Source organism: Sinocyclocheilus anshuiensis, unplaced genomic scaffold (genome assembly GCF_001515605.1).
Source record: "Sinocyclocheilus anshuiensis isolate Anshui unplaced genomic scaffold, SAMN03320099.WGS_v1.1 scaffold336, whole genome shotgun sequence".
Classification (NCBI taxonomy): domain Eukaryota; kingdom Metazoa; phylum Chordata; class Actinopteri; order Cypriniformes; family Cyprinidae; genus Sinocyclocheilus; species Sinocyclocheilus anshuiensis.
This window is the reverse complement of record NW_015555712.1, coordinates 297771-312818: the sequence shown is the minus strand read 5'-3', so window position 1 is coordinate 312818 and position 15048 is coordinate 297771. Positions and strand designations below refer to the sequence as shown.

Here is a 15048-nt window from a genome sequence, read left to right as displayed (position 1 = left end):
GTGTTTTTTGAACCTTAAACCGCATAAACACATTTCATTACACCAAATACACAAAATAATGTTCTTTTTTAACAACGTCATATGACCCCTTTAATGTGTGCCTTTAATGCCGTTGTACCCTGCATTATACACAGATAATACAACATTTTTTTAAATGTTTTTAATGCCTTCACAACAATTACAAAGAAATTATTTACACCGAAAGATTATGTAATAAAATCATATTTTTTAATTCTCTTATGATATGTGACCCTGGACCACAAAACTAGTCTTACGTAGCACGGGTAAATTTGTAGTAATAGCCAAAAATACATTGTATGGGTCAAAAGTATCGATTTTTTTTATGTCAAATATAATTAGGATATTAAGTAAAGATCATGTTCCATGAAGATATTTTGTAAATTAGTACCAACTCTACCAAAGCTTAAGGGAGTTGCCCCTGGGATGGTTCGACGGCTGTCAGTGACATTATCCCCTTCGGCCAAAGGCCGGAGCTACATACCCCAGAAACTTACCTGTTAGGGGCCGGGCCTCCTGTACCCAATGTATAGCTCAAAGGCTTGGAATCAGAAGAAGAGATTCCTTTAAGGGGATATGACCAAGCGCCTAGGATAGTAACTAGGTTGGGGAGAAGATATTTTGTAAATTTCCTACCTGTAAATATATCAAAATTAATTTTTGATTAATATGCATTGCTAAGAACTTCATTTGGACAACTTTAAAGGCGATTTTCTCAATATTTAGATTTTTTTGCACCCTCAGATTCCAGATTTTCAAATAGTTGTATACCTGCCAAATATTGTCCTATCCTAACAAACCACACATCAATGGAAAGCTTATTAATTCAGCTTTATACAGATAATGTATAAATCTCAATTTCGAAAAATTGACCCTTATGACTGGTTTTGTAGTCCACAGTCACATATAGTTGTTTAGTTCATCCAGAATACATCAAGAAACTTTTTTCATTTATTACATGCAATAATTATTATTTTCTGTTTTTAGCAGACGTATTTTTACCTGGATTAACTTTGTGCTTTTTCAAATCCAAAAAGAAAGCTATTCTAATATCTTTAGTTTTCATTCCATATAAATATCATTTAGTAATTGCAATGTCGTCTGGTCCATCCTTTCCTTAGGAAGGTGTGCTAGACACTGATTACTGTAACATAAAAATACTATACATATTTATATATTTTGCTATTGTATTGTGAAAATTCCGAAAATTCTTCAAAAAGAACACAAAGAATGGCCTTCTCAGCTGCCATAGTTGCAACTCTTGCGTCATTAGAACAGGGTGTTCAACGCACCTCTGTTTCCATTTATAAAACGTTTTGCACCGTTTTTGTCGGGGCTGAACGCAGCCCAGGTGATGAAAACGTAACGCCGCCGTTTTAATGACGGACAACATGCACATTTGCGAGGCCCATTGTTATAGCCTACTTTACATCTAGAAGGCCAGATATCCTTTGCACTGTATAATGCCAAGCTATCATACCATGTCCTTTTTCCAGGCCAAGTCTATTAGTCCTGACTTCCACCTTTGAGATTTAGAAATTAAGCAGTCTTTAAAAGCCATATCATATGTCATTATAATAGTGTATAACATGTAGACCTATAGACCTAAGAAACCCTATATATATATATATATATATACATACATAATGGTTGTTATTAATAGTGAATAAATATAAAGCTTTTGAGACTATTATTTTGTGTTATTTCATTTGTCATTGGGGGGGGCGGTGCCCTTTTTCAGTTTCAGCACATGCCCCTCAAAAGGTCTGTGCACGGCCCTGGACTGGATTGACAGTCGGAAGGACTGTGTAAATCATCAAACCACAAATCTTCTGTGCATTGGAAGAGATGCTGGGGATCTGAAATGACATTATAGCAATGGTTGTCACTGTTTCAAAGAGGAAAAATGTAGCAATCTGGGCTATACATGTATTTAGAGCCTTAACTTTTGAATCAGCATGTGTTTCTTTTATACATGTGATGAGAATCTACGTATTATTTAGAGCCTTAACTTTTGAATCAGCATGTGTTTCTTTTATACATGTGATGAGAATCTGCGTATAAGAGAACAGCTGGATAGAGATACTGCTCATCTGCATAAAGGCTGTTATAAATAAACCGTAAATGTTGTTCACGGTCCAATCCCCTCCACATGAAAGCAAAAGCAAAGATGGGTTGTCACAGTACACGTTGGTAATAAAAGACTTGCATTTTACCATTCTAGACTGAAGTGAAAACAACACTAGTATTAAGACAAAGTCAAGGCCCCATGCCAGCACTATGATTCCACATATTTTGCAGGGAGTCATGATAGAATTATATCTAAGCGGGTTGCATATTGCTATGTACCAGTCTACTGACATGGCTGCCAGCAGAAAAGGTATTGAATCTGCATACAAATGTAGCAAAAAAGCCTGAAGAACACACGTAGGGTAGTACACATAATTTGTTTCTGTTAAAATGCCCACAAGAACCCTGGGCAGACCGCCTGTGATTCCGATTAAATCGGTTAGAGGAAGGCTGAACAGGATGTAGAACATTGGCTTGTGAAGGCTTCTCTGAGTGATTATCAGTCCAAGAATGATTCCATTACAGACCACAGAGAACACGTAGATCAGAGCTCCAGCCAAGAACACAGGATATATTGCTTTGGGATGGATATCAAATTTAGCAATTTTAAGATGAAATGTGAAAGTGGGATTTGAAAGGTTTCCAGCCATTAAAAACCTTAATGGAAAACGTCTCAGGTTACGTATGTAACCATGGATCCCTGAGAAGGGAACGAGACACTGCGTCCTCTAGGGGTCGCTAAAGCATACATAAAGTGTCTGAAGCATACATACAAAACTACAACACGTTGGCTGGCGATAGCCTATGACGTCACTACCGGTGCGACCACAGTATAAAGGGGCGCCGGGAGAATACGTCATTCGCTTCTTCGTCTGAAGCTTGCGTCCGAAGCATGGCAAGGAAACTAGAGGACGCAGTGTCTCGTTCCCTTCTCAGGGAGCCATGGGTACATACGTAACCTGAGACATTCCCTTTCGAGGGAACTTCGAACTGCGTCCTCTAGGGGTCGCTATGGAGAATGGTATATTCAAGCCACCATGCTGAGGGGAGTGCATGCCAAGCACAAAGGCGAGCACTAAGAACCAACTCTACCAAAGCTTAAGGGAGTTGCCCCTGGGACTGTTCGACGGCTGTCAGTGACATTATCCCCTTCGGCCAAAGGCCTGAGCTACATACCCCAGAAACTTACCTGTTAGGGGCCGGGCCTCCTGGACCCAATGTAGAGCTCAAAGGCTTGGAATCAGAAGAAGAGATTCCTTTAATGGGATACGACCAAGCGCCTAGGATAGTAACTAGGTCTTGGCCTGTCACCCAGGGGCTACCGCTTGCTCTGCGTGAGCTCGCTGAAGGAACTGTCTCGACAGACCCTTGGTAGCAACACCCTGTTCAAGTAGGTATCACTTGGGCTATATAGGTAGAGTGGTGCCCAAGGTGAAACCGGGGCCTGACCGACTCAAAGAAAGGGCACGAAGCTGCAGCGCGTAACCCCTACCATACAGGATTTTAGAAAGAACGCAAAAAGCTTGATGTGCGTCCTTACCACAGCATGGATTTTAAAAAGTTCACAGAGACTTAGCGTGCGCACTTACCATAACATGGATTTTAGGGATACCGTTACTAAAGGGTCATAGAGGCTGTTTACTAGACAGGCCTAGAGACCCTATGTGTTCTAAATTCCCTATGTATGTTTATAGGGGAAGGACTTTTATTATGAATGTGTGCCGCTAGTTGACGTGAGTTTCCGCTATTCCGATTTACTTTCACTTTCACTAGCCGCTTGATCCGCCATTTCTTCAGGTGTTAATGTGCGTGATTGAATAAAGACCACATTTAACACTTTGTGGCCTTAAGTTGTACAATATCCAATCCAATTGGAGCAATGTTGTGCCATCTGCTGTGAACAGTTAAATACTTCAGATAAAGAGTTGAACAGTGCCCTGTCTCCTGTCGCACTTCTTACCCGAGTCCCGTGGTGGATTAGCATCAACACCCCTACCGATCTATTAGTCCCGTTCATTTTGGTCCTTCGAGCCGGATGTTATATTCACTGCGGTGATATGGAGCAACAGAGCCAGCTTCATTCCCCTGATACAACGCACGCTGTTCGTACACAGTCGAGAGCACGCCAGCTTTCCACACGTCTGCAAGCTTATGATGTAGCCTTGCCGAAGTCTCTCATACCAGACCATGTGCCTCAATACAGTTCGTACCACCGACCAAGGATGGATTCTTCAGCAGCGCAGTTGAACCTCAGTGGACAGGCCGAGCCAGTCTCGACTGTGGAGCAGCTGCCCATGGGTGATCTATCGCTGGTGCAGTATGGAGAAGGTTCCGCTATGAGTCATCAGTTGGATGTTGACAGTCATCCTAGCTCTTCAGTAGCTCCTCCAGGGTATCACAGCCCATCCGAGTGTGATTCATTCAGCAGTGGTGATGCATCGCCCACGTTCCAGGCGGATGTACAAGCCAGAGCTATTTCACCACCTGTGGTCAGACCGAAGGCTACTGCAATCTCATCTGTCCCGCTTCCATATTTAGGCCAGTCATGTCTAGCTCAGACGGCCCACATCGATATTTCTCACCAGTCCGCTTTGTGGAGCATGACACAAGCTACCCCTCCTGCTGTATATGGTACTAATTCGCTATACCATGGTGTTCCCCCCTTACTTGTTCCATATGTAACACGACAGCAGGCGGTTCTGTTCAGCACAGCAGATCCTGCATGTCAGGTTACCTCATCACTGCCACATATCGTTACATCAGTGAAGCTGCCTTTGACCACTACAACGTACAGACCCCTAGTGCCCCCTGTATATCAGTTACAGGCTCACGTGCCAAGCCAATCCACACGGCAGTCGTTTGCTGTGTCCGACCCGTATCGCCCTCCGCTACCGACCACTGGGTATCACCCTGCTCAGCCTCCCATTCAGACTCCTGTGCAGCCCTGGTATCTCCCTTCAGTTGTTCACCAGCCACCACCTCCTCTTCCGGTTTACCAGCCTATGCCCGTTACACCCCCGCTACAACCAGTTCCTATTCCAGCCTTGCCTAAGCTCGTGAATGATAGTGAGAGGGAGTTCACAGACCTGAAGATGGCCTTGGATAATCTTCTCAATCCTCACACAGAGCTTACCGAGCACTATAAGTACAGGGTACTGATGGAGCAGTTGGTTCTGGAGGAAGCTAGGTTGATCGCCCAAGCATGCCGTCATCATCCTGCACCCTATATGGCAGCAATGATAGCGTTGCAACGACAGTATGGCCAGCCTCATCAACTGGCACAAAGCGAGATCGCAGCCCTGCTGAATTCACCTGATATCAGAGTTGGGGATGCAAAGGCCTTTCAGAGTTTTGCACTCAATGTTGACTTGCTAGTTGGTATGCTGATGTCACTCGAGGGTCCACAGGGGCGAGAGCTCTCTTGTACGGGGCATGTCGACAGACTACTCAGTAAATTGCCCAAACACTACCGAGACAGCTTTATAGAGCACTTACAGTTGCGAGGCCGATTGCACACTGACAGCCTCAACCCATATAACCTGCATGACCTTGCTGACTGGTTGAAGGTGAAGGCAGAAGCGCAACGTTTATCGTTCAAGATGGTGCAGCGACGCTCCACCGCTGAAGGGGACTACGGAATCCGTTCTGTCCAGCCTCAGGAACACTGAGAAGTGCCTGAGTAGAGACCCCGAGAGGGCTAAGGTGTATGAAACCGAAATACAGAAGCTCCTTGTGTCAGGGTATGTCGTCAGGGTACCACCAGAAGGCCAGCAGGTAGACGAGGAGTCGTGGTTCATACCACACCACCTCGTGCAGCATAACTGCAAATATAGGTTGGTCTTCAATTGTTCCTTTGCATACCAAGGTGTCTCTCTTAACCAGCAGTTGCTTCCAGGTCCTACCCTTGGTGCCTCACTAATAGGAGTCCTTCTCCGGTTCCGGCAGTAAGCAGTTGCCATCAGTGGGGATATACGTGGCATGTTCCACCAAGTGAGACTCCTACCCGAGGACAGACCCCTTCTGAGGTTCATTTGGAGGAACATGCGCCAAAGGGACCCGCCGGACGTCTACGAATGTCAAGTCTTGCCTTTCGGGACGACCAGCGTGCACATAGAAAATCCTGAAGGGTAAGCGTACTGCAAGCTTAACCATAAACGCAGCGTATCAGGGAGGCAGAGGAAGGGGCCTAGTAGCCTGATGTTGCTGGTTGAAGGAGCTCTGGGAAATGGAGAACTCAGCCCTCAAAGTGAGAGGAGAACTCAGAACCCTCAGAGAGGGGTAGCGTGCTCTTAGGTGACCCTCTGGAATGAAGGGAGCACTGCTAAAGCCCACCACGAGAACAGGCCATGGAGCAGGGAATTCAACTCCTCCGGAGGGGAGGGAACTCGGATGCTCGGAAGGGAGCAGCATGCTCATAGATGACCCTCTAAAGTGAGGGGAGTGATGCTAGCTAGATTAATGACAGCTTACCAGGGAGGTAGCTATTGTCAACCCAATCCAGTCCTGTGCTCTCTACCCCAATAGAGAGCATGGCCCCGTTTTAACCAGACCCGCAGAGCCTGAAAACAACGGGGCCCAGATCATGCATGGAGAGCTGTTTCTCCTCAGAGCCAGAGCACTCAGGAAGGGTTTCCGCAGAACCCCTCACTCATACCTCAGGGAAAACAGTGTACTCAAGCCCACTCATGGAGGGGTGACTCACTGGTTCATCATGAGGGCAGTGTGATGCAACTAGCGGACTGCAGAGTGGAGTTTAGGGAGTAAAGCCACTGAATGTCTCAGCAAGAGGAGCTCCACTCAGAGAAAAATGGATAGCCATTTTCCTCCGCAGGTGGGGGAGGGGCACGAGTCACGACACTAACCTTCTGTGCCCGTCTCTGATCCTCAGACCGGGACGGGCCAGGACCCCTGCATTGTTCGGGCTCAGACCTGTACCTTCGTGGAATGAAGGTTTTGACGGCCGCTGAACGCATCTTCGCCTCCCTAAACTTCTCGACCACCATCTCGACGGAGGTACCGAAAAGTTTGGAAGGCGAAACCGGAGCATCGAGGAGAAAGCCCTTCTCTTTCTCCCCGTTATCTGCCAGGTTCACCCACAGATGTCTCTCTGTTACCACCATGGCTGCCATAGATCTGCCCATAGCAGTGGCAGCCTGCTTAGTGGCACGGAGAGCAAGATCCGTGGTGCGGAGCAGCTCAGCTACCTCATCAGGGGAAAGGCCCTGACCCTTATCCAGGTCTTTCAGCAGATCAGCCTTGTACACCTGAAGCACCGCCATCGTGTGCAACGAAGCAACAGCCTGACCTGCTGCTGCGTATGCCCTGCCATTTAAGCGAGATGTATCCTGAAGGGGCTTAGATGGCAAGGAGGAAGCCTCGAGAGAGGATGTCTCACCCACAGAGAGATAGCTAGCTAGCATCTCTTCTATTGGGGGCATCCTCTCATAGCCGCTTTCACACATCCCCTCAATGTTGGCATAACTCGTATGCTGGAACTTATGCATGCGAGAGGAAAACAAAGAAATGGAAGGCTCACTTGAGCTGGGGGGCTATGGTCAGAAAGATAACGGTCGTCGAGATGACCCCGCGGCACCACCTTCTTGGCCCGCTTCCATGGCAAGTCGAGCCTCACCGTGGCGCGTTCCATAACCTCCAACAGCTCATCATACGCAGGGCAGGAGGATTGAGAGGGCTCCGTCTCGACTTCTTCACCCTGCTCAGACATCTCCTGCTCTTCCTGGGCAGAACCCAGCAGAGCACTAGCCGCTGGATCAGATGATGTCAGGGAAATTGCATCATCATCATCCAGCAGCTCGCCCTCGTCCACGGCCAATGAGCGTGAGAGGGAAATCCCCTCCTTAAACTCATCGGCCAGATCCTCCTGCGATCCCCATGAGTTCATTCTCCTCCGTGCCTCGGCAGCGGCGAGTCCTGAACTACGGGGAGCAGACGGCTGCCCCTCCTTTCTCGAAAAGACAGACAGACGAGAGCGGAGCTTTTTCATAGAAAAACCGGTAGTGACGTCATAGGCTGTCGCTGGCAAACGTGTTGTAGTTTTGTATGTGTGCTTCAGACACGGGTCACGCCAAGGCGTTCCCCATAGAGGACGAAGTTGGAAGTTCCCCTGAAATTGAACAAAAATTAATATATTTTCACCATAGAGAATTTTACATAGTGGTCATGTAACAAGATTTGTAAATCTGACTGCATGCTTAACCATGCAGTTTAAGTCACAATAAGTCTTACCTTAGTTCACTTACTGTTGTAAGTTGTATGATCTGAATACACTAGCTATGCACCACCATGGGCTATGGTACAGCGTCACCTTTTATGCAGAAAAAACAGTCGTGGGACTTGAAGTCATAGTTCAGTTTGTGGCCTCAGATGATGTAATGTCTAAAATAGACGAGATGTTCACTGCATTTTAACACTATTTCAGCTGAATTTTAGAATAGTGGAGCTTGTTTGAAAATGTTGTTTAAAAATCCTTTAAACAGTCATGAAACACTCAAGAACACATTTTTTGAGATGTTAACAGATGTGTTGAAAACAATGTTGAAAACAATGACAGACCCACACATTATTTTAAACAGCAAAGGCTGGAATACACTACATAATTTTTACCCAGATTTTTGGAGTCAATTCTAGTTGCCAAATGTCTGCAGATTTTGGGCAATTGGAGTTGAACAGCATTTCACAGAATATTGCATGTACGTTGAGCATAGATTTGTTTTCAGACTATGATTCCACCCAGTTGTCAGAGATCAAACATATTTGATATTTTGAGCCAATTTTTGAGCACATTTTTATTTGTCAAACATCTAACAATGAGGTGCATGTTTCTTCTGAAGTTTGTATTCAGAACGACTAAAAATTTTGGAAGCATGTGATCAGTCTTTAGTGAATGATTTTTTTCTCTCTAACTGTTTACAAAATCGTCACGTGCAGTGCTTTTTAAACATCTGTTCATTCCTGTTGCACATTCCAGACTTAAGGGGAAAAGAGGTTGTTGTTCTTTCTTTCTTTCTTTCTTTCTTTTTTTAGCCATTTCCTTAAATGTTTAACCCAACTTTCTTAACATTTGACATTTGTGCATACAGTATATAGATATCATGGCTACCAAAAAGTGATCGAGAATATATTTATTGTACATTTAGGCCCAAAGCATTAAGCCCAAAGCACTCTTTCTACTCACAATCAACTAATGAGTGTCCACTAAAAGACTGAATAATAGCTATTTCTACATAAATAAAACATATCTAACCCACAGTCTCATTTGTACTGTTTTGGACTAAGATGGATTGTCCCAGAGAAACCAGTGTGTAGGCCTACATATAAAAATATCAATAGTAAATTCTAAATTAACCACTTATTTCATTCAGATTTGTTCAACATGTTCCTTTGACCTAATCAAAACCCACTTCATATAAAACTTTAATATTATGTTTCACCATGCATGTTAAGGCATGCACTTTTCAGAAACATGAAAACGTTTTCACATTTTATTATGCAAATGTTGGACTGTGTTTCAGTTCATTTTCATTGCTCTTCATTGTGTGTCTGTCAGCATTATACAAGTCAAAATCATACCTTAGTTTTTTTATTCTCTTTAATTGGTTTTCTCAGTTTAATGGAAACAAAAGACGCTTGTACAACAACATCAATAGTCTTTTTTGGGAAATAATATTTTTGTTCATAGTAGTTAGGTTTAGGGTTTATTTTCACTATTTGTTAATGTCATTCTGTTTATTTCATGACAAAAAAAAAGGTTTGTTTCATTCTCTCACCATGCCTATTAACTATAATGTAATATTACTGCAAGTCTGATGACTGTTAGATGAGGATATAGAATCAGAAGCACTCTATTCATTCAGTGAAAATATACAAATCCTCAGATCTGGTATATATCCCACAATGATTAATTTCCTTTATTTTTTGCTCATTTATACACATGAAAAAGCCTAGTACAAAGTAACAAGTACATCATACACAGATAATACAGCATTTTTTTTAAATAATTTAATACCTTCACAACAATTGCAAAGAAATTATTTACACCAAAATATGATGTAATGTAATAAAATCATATTTTTAAATTCTCTTATTATACAGTTGTTTAGTAAATGTTCATTAACTTTTTTTTACATGATTAATCTAACATACAGTTAAACCTGTGTCAATTTCCATCCAGAATACAACATCAAGAATTTTTCAATAATGTTTTTCAATTATTATTTTTCCATAATTATTATTTTCTGTTTTTAACAGCAAATTTATTTTTACCTGGGCTAACTTTGTGCTTTTTTAAAACCAAAAAGAAAGCTATTCTAATATCTTTAGTTTTCATTCCATATATGACTGGATTGACAGTCGGAAGGACTGTGTAAATCATTAAACCACAAATCCTCTGTGCATTGGAAGAGATGCTGGGGATCCGATATGATAATGTAGCAACGGTTGAAACTATTTCAAAGAGGAAAAAAATAGCGATCTGGGCTATACATGTATTTAGAGCCTTAACTCTTGAATCAGCATGTGTTTGTTTTATACATGTGATGAGAATCTGCGTATAAGAGAACAGCTGGATAGAGATACTGCTCATCTGCATAAAGGCTGTTATAAATAAACCGTAAATGTTGTTCACAGTCCAATCCCCTCCACATGAAAGCAAAAGCAAAGATGGGTTGTCACAGTACACGTTGGTAATAAAAGACTTGCATTTTACCATTCTAGACTGAAGCGAAAACAACACTATTATTAAGACAAAGTCAAGGCCCCATGCCAGCACTATGATTCCACATATTTTGCAGGGCGTCATGATAGAATTATATCTGAGCGGGTTGCATATTGCTATGTACCGGTCTACTGACATGGCTGCCAGTAGAAAAGGTATTGAACCTGCATACAAATGTAGCAAAAAAGCCTGAAGAACACACGTAGGGTAATACACATCATTTGTTTCTGTTAAAATGTCCACAAGCAGCCTGGGCAGACCGGCTGTGATTCCGATTAAATCGGTTAGAGGAAGGCTGAACAGGATGTAGAACATCGGCTTGTGAAGGCTTCTCTGAGTGATTATCAGTCCAAGAATGATTCCATTGCAGACCACAGAGAACACGTAGATCAGAGCTCCAGCCAAGAACACAGGATATATTGCTTTGGGATGGATATCAATTTTTGCAATTTTAAGATTAAATGTGAAAGTGGGATTTGAAAGGTTTCCAGCCATTAAAAACCTTGATGGAAAACAAAAACAAATATATTTTCACCATAGAGAATTTTACATAGTGGTCATGTAACAAGATTTGTAAATCTGACTGCATAATTAACCATGCAGTTTAAGTCACAATAAGTCTTACCTTAGTTCACTTACTGTTGTAAGTTGTATGACCTGAATACACTAGCTATGCACCACCATAGGCTATGGTACAGCGTCACCTTTTATGCAGAAAAAAAAACGTCGTGGGACTTTAAGTCATGGTTTAGTTGGTGGTCTTCACCAGATGATGTAATGTCTGTGTCTAAAATAGATCTGAGATTTAAGACATGAGATTTTGACATTTTAACACTATGTCAGCTGAATCTGCCATTCTATAATATTGGAGCCTATATGAAAATGCTCTTTAAGAATCCTTTAACAGTCATGAAACCCATTTTTGAGATGTTAACAGATGTGTTTCACATTATTGAAAACAATGACAGACCACACATTATTTTAAACACTAAAGTCTGTAATACACTACATCATTTTTACCCAGATTCTTGGAGTCAATTCTAGTTGCCAAATGTCTGCAGATTTTGGGAAATAGGAGTTGAACAGTATTTCACAGAATATTGTATAATGTACGATGAGCATATTTTTTTTTTTTTTTTAAGACTTTGATTCCACCCAGTTATTGATCAAACATATTTGATATTTTGAGCCAATGTTTGAGCACATTTTCATTTGTCAAACATCTAACAATGAGATGCATGTTTGTACTGAAGTTTGTGTTCAGAACGACTTAAAAGTCTGGAAGAGTGCGATCAGTCTTAAGTGAATAATTTTTTTCTCTGTAACTGTTTACAAAATGTGTACAATGTGTTTTAAATACAGTATATGTTCATTCATGTTGCATATTCCAGAATTAAGGGGGAAAATGGTTGTTTTTTGCTTTCTTTCTTTCTTTCTTTCTTTCTGTCTTTTTAGCCATTTCCTTTTTCCAGTTTAAAAACCAAAACGGAAGCAGACAACAATGAAAAGAGAAAGGCATGCTGTTTTCTGCATTGTGCAAACACAACAGACCTACAGTACAACACAGTCAAATACATTTTTATAACATTTTAACTTCGCTAACCTTATAACACAATGCAGCTTTTTTTTTTTGTCTATTTATCTTTGAATTTTTGTTGTCAAAAAAAGCCCTGTAGCATTGAGTATACACGTCTAATAAAAGACATTATGCATATATGCCTTGAAAATAATTGCAATTACATTAGCATGACATTTGTGCATACAGTATACAGATATCATACCTAAAAGTGATCAAGAATATATTTATTGTATTTAGGCCCAAAGCATGAAACAACACCCTTTATTCCAACAATTAACTAATGAGAATCCACTAAAAGGTTGAATAATATCTATTTCTATATAAATAAAACATATCTAACCCACAGTCTCTTTTGGACTGTTTTGGACTGATGGATTGATGGACAGATGGATTGTCCCAGAGAAACCAATGATGTAGGCTGACATATAAATAATAACAATAACCACTTATTCATATTGTTTTAACATGTTTCTTTGACCTAATCAAAACCCATTGGATATAAAGCTTTAATATTATGTTTACCATGCATTTTAACATATGCACTTTTCAGAAATGTGAAGATGTTATAGTAATTGTGCACACAAAACACACAAAGATATCAACATAAACAGTGTACAGGAACATATCTACAATGATAATTCATGTTTTATACCTGAGGTCTCTCAGACTCTCCAAAAGTGTAATACATTGTTCATGGATGTTTCAATGTGAAAATGAACTGTATGCTAAGTGACATAAATTAAGCGTTAGCGTTAGTTCTGGCAGGTCACGTGAGTCAAGCTTGCATCAGCTGATTCTCAGCTGATCACATCTACCTATAGGAATACGACACCTATCGTGGCATTCCTATATAAGCGCTATTCAGTATTATTCTGCAGCTTTTCAGCTTGCTCAGGAGCAAATCAAGCATCGCTGCTCGCAAATCAAACTGTTACAGCGTGTTTCAGAACATCTGAAATCCACATCTAAGATAAGTGAATGCTGTTTTAATCCATATCGCTGTGTATATTACCTGGTCTGCTAATTGAAAAAAGCATATTTGCAGCAGCATTTATGCATCTGTGTTCATACAGCTGGAGCAGCACGTAGTCTAGAGCATGTAATCGCTCTGAGGACACGCCGATAGTTAAGGCCATGAGAACAAGTTTAAATGAAATGCATTCTCGTGTATGCGTTTCAACTGGGGTTCGCTGTATTCAGCAGCATAATCTCAATGTTACGGTTGTTTATTTCTAAGGTTGATGTTTTCATTAGCTGTGTGAGTGTGCGGTTGATTTCAGCTGCGTCAGAAGCACGCGTTTATCGCTCCTAATGGCTTCTATACATATAAGAATGTAATATCAATGACAGTCATTCGAAGTATTTCCGCAGGGAATTTTCTGCTTCCCCCTCCTGGACTGCCACTCAATACTTACTGTATTAGAGATTCATAATTTCTGATCCGCTTGAATATGTGCTCACGCGGAGTAATGTGAGCATATGAGCATGAGAAATTAGGGTGATATGACGTGTTGATTAAATACATGATAAACTGGCTGAGATAAAGCTATGTTCATTTAAAAAAAAAAAAAAATCACTTCGGTGGTGATTGGAAGGTTATGACTGAGCGCTCAAATGAACACTATGCTATTTCAGAAGGTCTTTGCTTTAAAGCTATTAGGGTATTGGGATTTTGCTTGCTTGTTAGGGCTTATCTAGTGTTCAGTATCATGTTTGTCGCTAGACTTGCTTGTTGCTTTAAGCTATTGGTTGTTACTGCAAGTGCTGGTACTTAGTTAAACTTGCAACAGCAAGAAGCTAATGTTTAAGCTGTTGTTTAGGCCATCCGATTGTTCTTGAAATATGCTTGCTGCTTATGGCTCATCTAGTATTGGGAATGTTATTTCCTTAAGTTTCTGACTACTGCAACATGCTGTGATTAAGCAAGCAACATGCTTGTTGCAAAGCTATCTAGTGTATTGGTAAGGATTTTTGTCTATGCTCACGCGGGTTGTCAGATCGAGGACACGTAACACAACGAGCACAAATGTCAATGGGAGACTGCCAACCTGTAAACGGATGAGTTAATTTGAGTTATTATATGCGGTTGTTATAGACTTTTAAATGGATGCTGAAGGTTTTAGGCCAGGTAGAATCTGCGATCTCTGATCCGTTCATTGCTGGCTTCTATGGCTGCAGTACCCTATGTTTGCTGCAAACTAGACTGCCAATTCTAGTGGGTTTTCTGCATCTTTTTCAGGTATTGCATTAAAGGGGCTTGCTGCTCTTCTTAGCTGCTTATAAAGAAAAGCACCCCTTCGGTGCTACACTCCTCCGGTAAGGGGCTTGCTGCTCTTCTTAGCTGCTTATAAAGAAGAGCCTTCGCTGCCTTCTACTCTCCTCCGGTATGGGACTTGCTGCTCTTCTTAGCTGCTTATAAAGAAGAGCACCCCTTCGCTGCTACTCTCCTCCGGTAAGGGGCTTGCTGCTCTTCTTAGCTGCTTATAAAGAAGAGCACCCCTTCGCTGCTACTCTCCTCCGGTAAGGGGCTTGCTGCTCTTCTTAGCTGCTTATAAAGAAGAGCACCCCTTCGCTGCCTTCTCCTGTAAGTTGCTGCTGCCCCAGTCTCTGTTATTCCAGAAGGATATGCTTCTTTCAGAATGCCATC

At 41.8% G+C, this 15048-nt stretch overlaps 2 protein-coding genes across 2 annotated transcripts; both read right to left on the bottom strand.

Annotated features, from left to right (window-relative positions):
• Positions 1-90: 90 nt before the first annotated feature.
• On the bottom strand, positions 91-2738 carry LOC107672078 (olfactory receptor 24-like). Its single transcript, XM_016465171.1, has 4 exons — positions 2025-2738; positions 1801-1958; positions 1021-1094; positions 91-119 (listed from the first exon to the last, which is right to left on the bottom strand). The coding sequence occupies exons 1-4, from the start codon at positions 2736-2738 to the stop codon at positions 91-93; spliced, it is 975 nt and encodes a 324-aa protein (XP_016320657.1).
• Positions 2739-8168: 5430 nt separating this feature from the next.
• Positions 8169-11317, bottom strand: LOC107672077 (putative gustatory receptor clone PTE01). Its single transcript, XM_016465170.1, has 2 exons — positions 10372-11317; positions 8169-8212 (listed from the first exon to the last, which is right to left on the bottom strand). Exons 1-2 carry the CDS (start codon positions 11315-11317, stop codon positions 8169-8171), a joined length of 990 nt encoding a protein of 329 aa, XP_016320656.1.
• Between the last annotated feature and the right edge of the window lie 3731 nt (positions 11318-15048).

Bases quoted from the DNA above. Each gene is read 5' to 3' on its own strand.
- LOC107672077 (XM_016465170.1), bottom strand. From the start codon at position 11,317: ATGGCTGGAAACCTTTCAAATCCCACTTTCACATTTAATCTTAAAATT. The intron at 8,213-10,371 runs GTAAAAATAAAT...GTTCAATTTCAG, and splicing joins AAAGCACAAAGTTAGCCCAG to GGGAACTTCCAACTTCGTCC.
- LOC107672078 (XM_016465171.1), bottom strand. From the start codon at position 2,738: ATGGCTGGAAACCTTTCAAATCCCACTTTCACATTTCATCTTAAAATT. The intron at 1,095-1,800 runs CCAGGGCCGTGC...TACTAAATGATA, and splicing joins CTTCCGACTGTCAATCCAGT to TTTATATGGAATGAAAACTA. The intron at 120-1,020 runs GTAAAAATACGT...TGTATAATGCAG, and splicing joins AAAGCACAAAGTTAATCCAG to GGTACAACGGCATTAAAGGC.